Here is a 14,105-nt window from a genome sequence, read left to right on the forward strand (position 1 = left end):
GACTTCCCTGCCACAGCCAGAAACCAACATAGGCACGCCCATTGGTGCGCCGGACCTTCGGCATCAGAAGGACAAGCCGCGACCAGGCTCTGCTCGCCACCATCGTCGTTGCCACACACATCGCAATGCCACACAATCACATCACCGGTCGGGCACATGTCGACCACAATGTAGTGCACACCCAGCCTGCAGGAATCATAAATGGGACCAAGATCTTCAAGACGGCGCCCTCAAGAGGGAATACGACGTTAAAGACGACGACCCCACCTGATCCAACCAGGATCATGACTTTCGCCCGAAGATCTGAGCGAAGGATGCTCAAATCACCTCGACGGCGCCTCCAAGGAAGAAAGCGACACCCACGAGCGCCACCGCCACCGGCCGGCAAGAACTGACCAGCACGTAGACTGATGCACGTCCTCCGGGCAGGGAAGGGCCGGCTGCCACCCCGCATCCTCCCGTCGGCCAGATCTGGCGGTTCAAAGTCCGCACAGAAGCAAACGCAACAGCCCGAGCCCCCAGAGCTATGACCTGCCGAAGAATCGTCGTCGCCGAACTACCAAGACAGGAAGGACGAGCCTCCCACCACTACCACATCGCGGCCGCCGCTTCGCGCGCACGAACACCACAACCGGCCGACACGTCAACCACCTTCCCGGGGCGATGCGGGGGAGTGGGGAGAGGAGGGCTTTGCGGCGGCGGTGCTAGGTTCGCGCGCACAAACACCACAACCGGCCGACACGTCAACCACCTTCCCGGGGCGATGCGGGGGAGTGGGAAGAGGAGGGCTTTGCGGCGGCGGTGCTAGGTTACCCCATGTCGCCTAAGCTAGGCGCCACGGGGGTCGGGTGTGTGTTGGATAGCCCTGCAGTTTTCCTGATCTATCTATCACTGTCTTCAAAACTGAGGTGCTCCCACAGGTGACACAGTACTTCTGAACTAAAACAGCACTAATAACATTCGACAAGCTAGCATACGAAACTGAAAAGAAAAAAGGGCGAGCTCCAAAGAGGATGATAGAAATCTGGAAGCAAATGGAAGCTTTTCACACATAATAAACAAATGCTTGGTCATCTTTGCTTTCACAAAGCCAGTCCCTTTGTTCTAACATGTCAACCCAAAAGCTAGGCATCTAGACAGATCTAGTTACTTCACTACACTGAGTGAACTACATCTAGAATGTGCAGCTACAATTAAATATGCCTCATCTGAAATAAAAGAACATGAGGCGATATTAACAGCACTGCTAACCATATCAGCCCAGCTCCAGCTAAAAACTATCAGATGTAGACCATTACATATGACAAAACCCAGATGTTTGAACAATACCATCTCTACTATGGTTATACCTACCGTACAAGCTTCGCTGGTTTGCTGAAGCGAGAGGTTCGGCTGAAGACGCGCAAGCCCTGTCCGGATATCTTCCTCTATGTACATTGCCGTAGGGTTGAGTTGGCAAGGAAGAATCTGAGACAAAACCCATGCTTTCCGGGAAGTACCTTGTTTGCGGATTGGAAGGCGAGAGCCTTGTACACGAGACAAAGTTGCCAAGAGGATGGTCAGGAGCATAATATGGCCCAAAAATTGAGGTGATTGGATCAAGGCCAGCATTGTCACCATAATCCGCAACACTGAATGAATCTCTAGTGCTTTCCGTGGTAAACGAAGATTCATCAGAGCTGGTAAACAGGGACCATTCACTTGATGTAGCGTCCGAGAAGTCCGTGCTAACCGAATCAGCAAAAGCATCATCGGTGTGATATAAATTTTGGGACCTCAACTTGGCATGCTGATCTTGCCTGTAACCTTCCTCCTCTGGTCTAAAATCATAAATACCACGGATTTGATCATCAGAAGTAAAGAGTGATTCTGTCTGCTTCTGCTCTTGTTTAGAAGAGCCCTTGGAGGATTTTGATGAGTGACGATATGAAGATGATGGATCAGGCAATAGGCCTTTCTCAATGTATATCCTCGGAGGGCGAGGAAAAGATCTAAATGATAAATGTTAAGACTAGTGAAGACAAGGAAATAACTCGAATATTAGATGGCAAATATCACAGGCTGGCTGTACCTCAAGTAGAATAGCATATATGCACCTTCTGACATAACTTGATTCAATGATACAGCCTTGACCTTCGTATAACAAGAAACAAGTAGCCACATCAGCTCATACAAATTCCCAGATTTTATATTTTGTAAACATACATGACCGTATAAAAATATGACTACAGAAAAGACTATCACATGAAATAAGTGTGACTATTTGATTGTTCGCCGTCACAAAGCACAAGCAGACTTCAATTCATTTCAAGTTCCATAAGCACTAAAACAGTAAGATTACAACATAATTGCATTTCAAAAGAGTATACTATGAACTGCTAGTTTTCTAGACTCATGATTATGTTTGCTTCTTTAAAAGAAATACATATCTATGTGATTCCACTAGTCTAGAATAACTTCTAAAAGCAACACATACAGAAGTTCTTAATCTACTTCAAGGAAATTTACGAATACCTCTGAGTCATCAATTCTTAACCATGTTCCCTGCATATCTTTGACATACGATATGTAGTGACCAGAGAAAGATGCATTTTCTGTATCCACATGTACAACCACAGCATACAAGAAGTAAAGAGGCGGGTGATCACCAGCCCCAGTCACAAAAGGAACCATGTCCAACATATCAGGAAAAGTGACACATTTGTTAATCTTGCCATACTTTCCTGTCTGAAGCACGAACAAAATTAGCTCAATAAACTAATCTTAATAAGCAACCAAACAAACGATTGTATTAGTGTGCTAAGGAAACTTCTTCAAAATGAGCTTCATTTAGTTTTAGAGGGGTTTGGTTGCAATTTGAAGATGTAAAACACAACATCATGAAATTCTACATAAATTAGTCATTAATATCATACTGACAAATGCATACTCTATGATAACTGCACACAAGTATTACTATACTTTCAAACATGCAGCTGAAAATTAGAGATAATACAAAGATACTGGGCCAGATCAATATTGCATACAGAGATGAAATACATAATACCTGGAATCTTTTTAAAACTACTGTTAATATGTTTGGCACTTCATGCACGCTTAGCTGTTTTCTAGCTTTAACATAAGCACAACACCTGCAGTAAAATTAACAAGCTTTAATATGCTGTGGTCCAATCAAAATGATGAGAAGATTGTTAGTTTGCCACAGTACCTTCCACATTTATACATATTATCCCCATCTAAATCTTCAGGAGCAGTGAACTGTGTCAAAGCATCTTGCAAGGACTCCACCCAACCATGAATCTCCAAAGTAAGATCCATTATATTCTCGTATCTTTCAGATTCATGATGGCATCTGAGGCACTTAACCTTGTTTCATTTACTAAATTAGTTAGTATATGATAGAAAAATAGTGCTTAACTCACTAGCTAGAGAGCCAGCAGAAAAGAAAATACAAGGAACGAATCTGCAACTTATGCACACACGCAAAAGGATATTCGATATAAACTGTAACAACTTGAGCACGCGATTAAGGAAATTTGCAGCACTAAAAATGAAATCAAGTCAGAAAATTACGAGTTACCTTAGATTTAAGGCGTCCACCAAACATCTGTTGTATCAGTGTAGTTTCCTGCAAGCTTTGTTCTACTTGCTTCTCACCACCCAGTCCATCGAGGCATGCTGCTTGCATAGACATCACAAGATGCCTGGTTGTGTTGAAAATCATGCACATTATGAACAAAATGTTAATACATGATCAATACAAAAGGGATAGAGTAGGTTTGACAGATTTAGAGCAACAATTGTCATTTTCCCCTTCCCATTTTCCCCAACCCACTTGATAGTGTTGACATAAGAGACCATGAGAATATAAGAAAAGGACATATTTAAAGCCTCTTAAATATTCAGAATACATCAACAAATTAAAAGACTAGTCTGTTCCAGGAGACTATGGAGAGATTAGTTGTTGCCTTCTTGGACTGATGAGCGTTCTTATTTTCTGTTTCAATCAAACCGGATTATCAATCAATCGTCAGTTAACAGCAACAAGCAACAATAACAAAGCCTTTCAGTCCCAAACAAGTTGGGGTAGGCTAGAGTTGAAATCCATAAGATCTCAAGACCTAGTCATGGTTTTGGCACGTGGATAGCTAACTTCTACAAACAAGTTGGGGTAGGCTAGTTCTTTGGTGATATTCCAGTCCTTCAGGTCTCTCTTTACGGACTACTCCCATGTCAATTTTGGTCTACCCCGACCTGTCTTGACATTAACAACACACTTTAAACTTCCTCTATGCACCGGCGCTTCTAGATGCCTACGTTGTATATGACCAAACTATCTCAGACGATGTTGGACAAGCTTCACTTCAATTGGTGCTACCCCAACTATATCTACCTCAGACAATGTTGGACAAGCTTCTCTTCAATTGGTGCTACCCCAACTCTCATGTATATCATCATTCCGGACCCGATCCTTTCATGTGTGGACACATCCATCTCAGCATGTGCATCTCTACTACATCTAACTGTTGGACATGTCATCTTTTAGTTGGCCAACATTTTGCGCCATACAACAACGCAGGTTGAATTGCCATCCTATAGAACCTGCCTTTTAGCTTTTGTGACACTCTTATGACAGAGGACGCCAGAAGCTTTGTGCCACTTCATCTTATCTGGCTTTGATTTGAAGGCACACATCTTCATCGATATCACCATCCTTCTGCAGGATCAACCCCAAATACTGAAAGGTGTCCTTCTGAGGTACCACCTGCCCATCAAGGCACCCCATGTACTGAAACCGCACCCCAACTTACTCAGTTTTAGTTCTACTAAGCCTAAAATCTTGATTACAAAGTCTGTCTCCACAGCTCTAACTTTCAATTAGTAGTCACTCCGCAATATTCGGAACAAATTTTGATTGTGTTGTGACTAACAGAATATGTTAAAAAGAAACACCGAAACTTTGGTTTCATCTAAATCAGAGGCCACCCTTTTGTTAGAATCGGTTTCATCTAAATCAGAGACCACCATTGTTAGAATCAACAGGAAATGGTGAGAAAAAAGAGGAATGAAAAAAATAGAATAAGAGGAATTAAATCTAACATGTCAGCTAAACTACCTTAAAAATTCATGAGCATCTTCCTGACTTCCACCACCCAAGCGACATCCAATGTTCCTTAGATTCGAAAGGATTCTGCTTGGAGACACAGGTCCACCACTTTCACGTAAAGTTGAAGCATATTGCTCAAGTTCGCACATAAGACACCAGTTCTTTGAGCAACCTATACGAAGATAACAAAGAGTGTGAGACGAACAGGAGTAGACAACTGTATTATTACTTTTACCCTGTGCAGACAACAGTACTGAAGAGGCAAAATGTTATGGGCTTAGTATTACAGTCTTTAGAATGCAATCTCAGAAGCAGGTGGATCATCAGGGGTTTTGTGCACATGAGGCATTGTAGAACAGCATTAGCATAGCAGCTGCAAAAAAGGACAATAGTCATTACATATAACCCATGACAAGCTACAATTTAACTAATTAAATGTTCAATTTGCAGAAACAGAAGAAGCAACATTTGGCTCACAATTTGCTTGACTAAATAAAGTACACCTTATTTAAATTAATTCTTTCGTAATATTTTTGGTACACAGGAATTATCTTAATTTTATTTAGTTGCACGTACAGTATGATTTAATTATATTGCTGCACCATTTTTAGAATTTGCTGATTTACCAATCTATGTGTTTGATACTTGTGAATCACCTCCTACTGGAAATTCAGTTTCACCCCTCCTGTTAAGATTCTTAGATTGGTTAGGTTATTTCCAGAACATATTGCATGTTGTTCATCAACAACTTTGTGTCTTTTGTACACAGCCTTTCCCTACATTTCTAGAAGAGGTTGTTTCCAGGACTCGAACCCATGACCTCATGGTCACAAGGCAACAGCTTTACCGCTGCGCCAAGGCTCCCCTTCTACAAAATTTGCATATAAGAACAAAAACAAATTAAGTCAGCACGACAGTTTAACAAAGACAATGGTAATACCTGTTCCCACAGTTGAAAAGACCTCTGGGAGAAATACCCCGTACTTCGTACTGGAAGAACTTAACGAGATCTTCATAGCGAAACAATACCTGAAATTCCGATTTAGAACAAAGTAACATTACATACCAAAACAGCGCAGTAACTACAAGACAAGAGTTATCATAGATGATTCCAAACCTTACTCCTCTTGTTATCATTGATTAAACCCACCAGGCTAGTTTTGAGAAATTTTGAGGGCTTCTTCAAGACTTCAACCTTGGATGTTCCTAATTTTGAGATTCCAGTGCATCCTTGTAAATTGTTGCTCGTTGAAACACTTGATTTTGCAGATCCTACAGGATACAATACATATGTGAGATTAAAGAAAAATAAAAGGAAAAGGTAGCCCACTTCAAGAGAGAAGAAACATTACTTTGCTCATTTTTGCAGGAAGTGTTCTTTTCATGGACATTGTATTGATATGATGCCAACACCTCCTGTGTTTTTTGTGATGAAGCCACCTTACCTGGTGGATAAGGAGGCTTCATATAGATCACATTTCCTCGCCCACTATATTTTCCAGATGATTTGCTCCTCTGTAGTGACTCTGTTGCGGAAGAATATGGCCCCTCGCAAGAACTCGTCATATCAGAAGTAAAATAGACACCCATGTCGGGTTCATAAACTGTGATGCTTGCTTTTGGACATTTTGTTGTTTCAGGAGCACAATTATTGGGTTGTTGTACCGTATTATTGAGAGGATAAGTAAAATCATGGTTGCCATTCTTTTCATCCAAACAACCATAACTGTTGTTTGAAACCTGAAAGCGCAAGGTAAAGAACTGAATGACACAAACTTGGAGAATAAAAAATGAACTAGAAGATATGCTACCTTATTTGCTGATAAAATCTCAGATGAGTTGGTTTCTTCATCAACACTGTAATTGCTCTTTTCACAAGATGCAACAGAAGCGCTATTTACTCTTGAAAGAAGACTTTGATTTGATTCATTCATGTTGCTTCTGTCTGTCAGGAATAGATCAGTATCAAGAATATAGCTATCAGTTGTCGCAAAGGATGGCTCTGATACTGTGTCAAAATTCATGTCATGCAGGTGACTGTCACCCCCTGGAAGAGGTGAATTCAGGTTAGTCAAGAACGGCATTTGTTCAGAACTCTCCGTCGGAGATAGTCCACCAGAGTTGCTACCACCATTAACATGCCACTGCTGGCATGTTTGTTTATGCCCTTGCCTCCAGTGTATAATTTGACACTTTCCAGAGCTGTGGAACATTCAAAGTGACATTAAAAGTAGCCACAACAACAGAGCAATATAATTTTTTACATTCATCACACAAGCAAGAGAGTATCGCATGACAAACAGAGTCATGGTGCAGGGATAAATCAGTTGTAAATTCAGCATTTTTAAGAGACTGGAGTTATTAGATGTGTTGCTTGCTCCAATCAGGCGCTGGATTATATGTAGCGACAGGGTACTCAATCCTACCAAAAGAAAGGCAACCCGGTGCACGTAGCTCCCGCTTGCACAGGGTCCGGGGAAGGGTCCGACCACTTTGGGTCTATAGTACGCAGCCTTTCCCTACATTTCTGCAAGAGGCTGTTTCCGGTACTCAATCCTACCAGCTTAACTAAAATTTGATATGTTACCAATGAAACAAAATAGGTGACTCACCCGCTTTGGTGACATAATAGAGGTACAGTTCTTTTTCAGAAATGAAATCATTATAATAAATAAACATCAGACAATAAAGTAAGATTCATACACCTATTTGTGTGTACACGACTTTTTGGAGTTTAAGTTCATACCAGAGAATAATAGGTCAGAATCTTACCAGTATCTAACAGATTTGCACCTGGAGCACCTAGTCTTTGCAGGGCCACGACAAGTAGCACACTCATGGTATTCTGACCTTAAAGAAGGAACAGATCTCAAATAAGGCATGGGTCTCAGAGACGGTCCTGGCAATATAACATCTGGGCATGCCATTGTTTCTACTTTGAAGGCTTCTTCTGCAGCTTTCTGGCCAAGCACACCTACTCTTGTTTTCTTACTTACAGAATCATGCCATCTCCCAAGAAGAAAATATGCTATCACCGGAAGTACGATAAATACAACAAAGAGTGCAGGCACATCAGCTTCCCTTGGTTGGAGCATATCCCTAGAAGATTATTATTATCCAGCTCCAAGACTTCTCTGCTTCAGCTCGGAAAAACATTCCAAATCACTGATTTACCTACAGAAAACAGCAAAGCTGAAAACAAGAATCACAGTTTCCACTCTCTCAGAAGAGGAACATGGTAAGAGAAAATGATCGCGTTCAAACATTTAAGGGGCTAGGACAGGATTAAGCATATCAAACGAACCAGCTCACTGGAGTTTCCTTTTACATGTCCTAGAAGCTCACTCCCATTGGGGCTTCAGTTCACTTGGGATTTGGCTTACACTTATATGATATGATAATATCAAGAAGCTCCCACTTGTCTTGTCATGGCTTCAACTTACAAGCACAACCATACCATACTACTCCCTCCGTTCACAAATACTTATAAGATGTTCTGTGAATTGGGTGTATATAGACATGTATTAGTGTGCTTGTTCACCCATTTCAGTCTGTATGTAGTCCATACTAAAATAACCAAAACATCTTATATTTGTGAACGGAGGAAGTACTATATTCACTGAAATTAGAGATACACGGTTTCCCAAAATGGTTAATTACCTTAGAATGTTAGGGCCAGAGAAATAAGTTCACTTTGTGGCTCACATCACCTCTTTATACTATATGCAAATCCTCCAGCAAATCAACCACTAGACTACTGGAAACAGCATGGAGGGCAACAAAACTAAATTAAATCTTTGCATGTGGCTCCTTTGGGCATAGCTCATGGATGGCGTCCAAACTCTTATCCACATACGTATTTTGTATTCTCGACAAACTACACTCCAGTTTAGGAAAATGTTTGGCGCAAAAGATTGGGCGTATGAGATGGCAACAGAACCAGTAAATCCACATCGCCTAAAATACCACAAAGCAATGGGCAGCACATTCCGGACAGCAAGATCAAATAGTTCTCTGGCGCATCTCAAAATAATAATAAATAAACAAAAGGATCCGGCGCCCAACTCTAGCTCCAGATGAGAATCCTACAAGCTCCGAGATCCCAAGCATACAACCAGCGGTGAATGCGCCCGCCGAATTTCCGAGGCAGTCGCACCGACACAAACGTCCACGGACGGGGAAAAAAACCCAGACACTAGCAACAGCAGACTGCGTAAGAGGCGCACGGAGTGCTTCGAAAAGCCTCGATTTTTCGCAGAACGGACGAAAGAAAAACACAAATCAATTGAGACTAGGGTTTACCCAGAAAGACAAATGTCGCTCCGGGCGGATCTCCAACGGAGGCGAGCAAGCGGAGCAGCAGTCCCTGCCGGTGGTTCTGGAGGAGATCGCGGTATATAGGGGTAGGGGATGGAGAAGCTCTAGCCGAGGATGGCAGCGGTGCCGGCGGCTGAAGGAATCGGGAGCGGCGGTGGGAGTGACCGACTGTGGCTCGCTCGCTGTTGCTTGGCTACTGTGCTCTGCCCGTGTGTGCGCGTTTTTGCTCGGTCTCGGTTAGCTTGGCTCTTTTTTTGAGAGAGAGAGAAATGTTGGCTTTATTAATTACTTAGAACAAAGTTATAAAGAGTCTCCCGGTACATTCCGGAGCAGAATGGAAAACAACAAGATTAGATAAATACTTACAAGACTTAGCTAAAATATGAGCAGCTACATTAACTTGCCGACGAATATACTTGAACTTCACATAGGCAAAGATCTTCGAAGCAACCTTGATATCATTTACCACAGTACCAATAATGGAAGAGACTGGCAATCTGTAGTAAAAATCACATTGGAGAAGTGTTCATCGCATGCTAGTTGCACAGACCTTCGAAGAGCCATAGCTTCCGCAAGTTCAGGTTCTAATGCACCTTGAAGAGGCTCTGTAAATGCGGCAACACAAATTTCCTCATAGTTTAGAGCCACCACACCAGCACCAGACATGTTGATATATAGAAATACAGCAGCATCTGAATTGATAACAATAAAACCTGACGGCGGCGGAGTCCACATTGTGTTGGAAGAAAAGGACTCACGCCTGATGACAGATTCAGAGGTGTAAAGGTGTTGCGTGATAACATCAGTGTATGCACGAATTTTCTCCACCATATGACGAGGCTGAGGAATATTAGGCGAGTGACGCGCCTCATTACGAGCTTCTCATATATGCCACAAAGACACAACCATAATCATGGCATCTTTGTCAGAAGATCTTGAGAAGAGCCATTGTTTTGTGTTTCTAAAGGAGGACCGACAGAGTTGGATGCCAGACCACACTTTGATCGCGTCTCAGATCACCCGAACACGAGGACAAAAAAGTGTAGCATGTTCAACACTCTCAAGACGACCGCAGAAGCAGCAACTCGCAGAATCAAGAATATGACGCCGCTGCAACTGAGCCCCTGATGGAAGACAATCATGAGCAAATCGCCAAAGAACGACCTTCATCTCATTGGGAACTTTGACAGACCAGATTGCTTTCCAACACTTCTCCTCAACAACTACATTGGAGATTTGGCCAAACCTATTCTTACTGTGAGTTTCAAAAAATCGAGCCGACCTTGCCATGTTGTATGCTGGGCGCACAGTATATTGCCCAGATTTTGTGAAAGGCCAACAAGCAAAATCTATTTCACCATACTTGTCTTTTCAGCGTGTTTGGTTGGGTCAATTAGAGCGACGGAACATAAATTAAAGTAGTACGAGATTTTAAATCTATTACTAGTATTTGGTTAGGGGACTGTAAATTTTAAAACATTAAGACAGTATAACTAAGCACTCTAGGAGCTCTCTCAGGCCATTTGCGTTTCAGCCGTCGGATCTGAAGTTGGGGACGTTTCACGATGTTGATCTTGCCTCATCCCCGCCTGGGCTGCTTATGGTCTCCACCAAGCATTTTACGTACAGGGCCGATGCTCCAGTACCAAAATCGGCCACTTCTACGTAACTGTGCCTGATGGGCTTTATTTCATTCTATCGGAAAGTTTCCACGGGATAAAAAAACTACCGTCGCGTCCTAGCCTCATGGCACCTAGCTATCGTCCGCACCGCGGACCGTGCTGCCGCACAGGAGCAGCCATTCGGTGGCAGCGGACGCGAGACGTTCGCCTGGCCGGGCGGCCTATGTTGCGTTCAAGACGAGGGTCGCGGCGATGGCGATCCTAGACCCGGTAGGATCGACGCGAGCGACCGGATACCCTTGCCAGGCGATGGCACGACACGGCGGCGCAGGCATTGAATCGTCCGGTGTGGATTCAAGTCCATTCGCCATTGATTTCAGAAGTAAATCATTGTTCGTACATGCTATTAAATATACCTAAATATTAATGGTATCAATATACGCCATTTGGCATCCTCCGATAATTACAGTTCAGTTTCATTTTCGATTCACGCTTGACCCTTGCAGTACGCGCCTCCATATAATTCGCCCCGGTGCTCCTTCCCCATTCCTCTCCTTACTCCTGCAAAATCTCCTCCGACGGCCATGATTGATGCTTAGGGCCCTAAACCAGCTCGATCCATCAGAGCTTGCTTATGCTAGATATAGTCGTTCTTCAGGGTGGACGACACGAGTGCTCTTTTAGACCGGCTCGTGGCCCGCTCGGTCCTAGCCAGCTCGGGCCTAGCCCGCTCAAAAAATCGGCCGGTCCAAGCTCAACATTCCGGCCCGACAAAGCTTCGGTCCGGTCCGGGCTTTAACCGAGCCGACCGAGTGGACCCAAGAACGTGACAGGGGTGTGGCCGGAGCGTGGCGGGGGCATGGCGGGAGCATGGTGGAGCGTGGTGGGGGCGTGTCGGCGGTGTGGCCAGGGCGTGCCAGAGGCGTGGCGGGGGCGTGGCGGCCCAGGCACGGCGGGGGCTGAAGAAACCGTCGCCGTTGGATTGCAAGATGAAGCATTGCTTCCAACTTTGATGATTTGTGGGTTGAGTTATATTATGTTTGACAGACCACATCTTCTGTTGGATGCATCTCTTATTGAAGTTTTCTGGTAACTTCTTACGTTCGTGCTTGGGTAGATCCCCCAACTAAACGAGGAGGACCAAACATGTGTATGAGGGGGGTATATATTTTCATCATCTCAAACAAGTTGATTTTTCATACTGTATATTGGATGGATTATTTGTACGTGAAGGTCAGGTGAGTACTAATACTAATACTAATCCTACAATTTTGTTGTCACAACTCTTGGTCTATAGATGATTTAAAGTATTTGAGTGAATTTTGTTTTTGGATGAATGTTGTCCATAGAATTACATCTCCTCTTGTTTTTTCTTTTTTTTTGCGGGGAGAATTGCATCTCTTCTACAATATGCCAACTCACCATAATTTATCTGAAACATTTCAAAAATATGCATCAATTTTCAAAAAGACAAAATATGAATATGACTCTTCTTCATTTTGGTTGAGTTTTAATTTAGATGCACCAAATGTTTCTCTATGACGTATGTCTGACAACAGTGGCTAGCTTACAAGTTACTTAGTGTGTAGTTCTCCTATTTATGATCACTTGCTGACTTGTTCATACAAGTTCACCTTCATGGTTTTTCTTAAGAATATTTTTTAGGCTGCTAAGCTACCTTTTAATAAACTGGATGCACACCATCATGGGCTATCCAGAATTCCATATCCAAACACGCACATATTCAAATGCATATGGAAAGCTCATGTTATGCCAAAATTTCAAAAGGTTCTTTCTTTGTCCAAAAATTGTTGAGCATTTGAACAAGATGGATCGTTAAAAGGTAAGTGTTTGTTGGATTGTCAGTGCATATTATTTCATAGGTATTGCTGCATGTTTGTCCAAAAATTGTTGGCTCACTTCCTTGCAGTTTCTTTTGCATAAATCTTGAAAGATTATATTTTGTTGAAGTCATTGTCTCGATGACAAGTTTATTATTTATACTGTACTTGTGAATTTTGTCAGTGTCACTAACCTTGATCATGTATGCTTGTGTATGAAAGACTTTGCTCATATCCATTCCCAAGTTGTGAGCAGTCGTATATGGGTGTAACATTATATATATATCCACATCATTCACGTGGAAAGCAGCTGATCAAAATTATTAAAAACTCATTAGTCACAGTCATGTGTGTTAGGCTGTGTTCATATTTATTCCCACATACAAGTTCTTAAGTTGCATATTAAGCCAGAACAAGAAGCTCAAGTAAATTATTGCTTACATATTTACAATATACTCCATCCGTTCCTAAATATAAGTCTTTTTAGATATTTGAAATGGACTACATATGAATGAATATAGATGTATTCTAAAGTGTAGATTCACTCATTTTGCTCTGTATATGGTCCATATTAGAATCTCTAAAAAAACTTATATTTAGGAACAGAGGGAGTATGACTTTCATGATTTATGCCTAACAAATGATAGGATTATATAAGTCATGCCATATGATTCTTCATCATATCTATGGTTACTTGTTTGACAATGGTTTTGTATTCTTAAGGAATGTACCAAAGAGTTTATAGTTAATTAAGGATATATTTTTTTAGTTCGAGTATCGGAGAAGATGGGTAGTGTTATTTCATCTTAAGCATGCTTTTATTTTGTGGGAGAGTCTACTTTAACCTTGTCTTGCGTTGGTGGTCTGTGTTGAACGTCAATCTTCTAATCTTGAAAATATGAACCACAGCTAGTGTCATCTAGAGTACCACTCTCCTTCATTGCAGTTCGATTATAATTCAACATTCTTTGGTGACCATTATCATCCTTTGACTTATACTGATTAGAATTTTCCAACTTTGATTACTCAAAAAATACAGGCCAGTTTATGCATTTGCGGCAATACCTATCATATCATTGTAAAAATCGACGGGCGTGGCAACGCGCGCCGTCATGGTCTAGTTTATAAAGGAACATGATGGGATTTGAGACTCCAGCTTTCACCGTTATATTATCAGGAGAGGGGAGAGTTGGAAGGGAATTCTTTTAGTGAGTCAAT

General features: G+C 42.2%; 1 protein-coding gene across 2 annotated transcripts; it reads right to left on the bottom strand.

Moving 5' to 3' along the window:
- Positions 1 to 1,025: 1,025 nt before the first annotated feature.
- On the bottom strand, positions 1,026 to 9,681 carry LOC123137236 (ubiquitin carboxyl-terminal hydrolase 15). 2 transcript variants are annotated; one of them, XM_044556895.1, is made up of 14 exons: positions 9,410 to 9,681; positions 7,880 to 8,281; positions 6,919 to 7,309; positions 6,460 to 6,847; positions 6,225 to 6,379; positions 6,048 to 6,136; positions 5,395 to 5,480; positions 5,117 to 5,279; positions 3,581 to 3,704; positions 3,209 to 3,366; positions 3,047 to 3,131; positions 2,515 to 2,727; positions 2,072 to 2,133; positions 1,026 to 1,991 (listed from the first exon to the last, which is right to left on the bottom strand). In XM_044556895.1, exons 2-14 carry the CDS (start codon positions 8,200 to 8,202, stop codon positions 1,295 to 1,297), a joined length of 2,934 nt encoding a protein of 977 aa, XP_044412830.1. In that variant the 5' UTR covers positions 8,203 to 8,281; positions 9,410 to 9,681; the 3' UTR covers positions 1,026 to 1,294. The 2 variants fall into 2 exon arrangements, with proteins under 2 accessions (XP_044412830.1, XP_044412831.1); XM_044556896.1 differs by lacking the exon at positions 9,410 to 9,681 and adding an exon at positions 8,768 to 8,789.
- Between the last annotated feature and the right edge of the window lie 4,424 nt (positions 9,682 to 14,105).

This window comes from Triticum aestivum, chromosome 6B (assembly GCF_018294505.1).
Source record: "Triticum aestivum cultivar Chinese Spring chromosome 6B, IWGSC CS RefSeq v2.1, whole genome shotgun sequence".
NCBI classification, from domain to species: Eukaryota; Viridiplantae; Streptophyta; class Magnoliopsida; order Poales; family Poaceae; genus Triticum; species Triticum aestivum.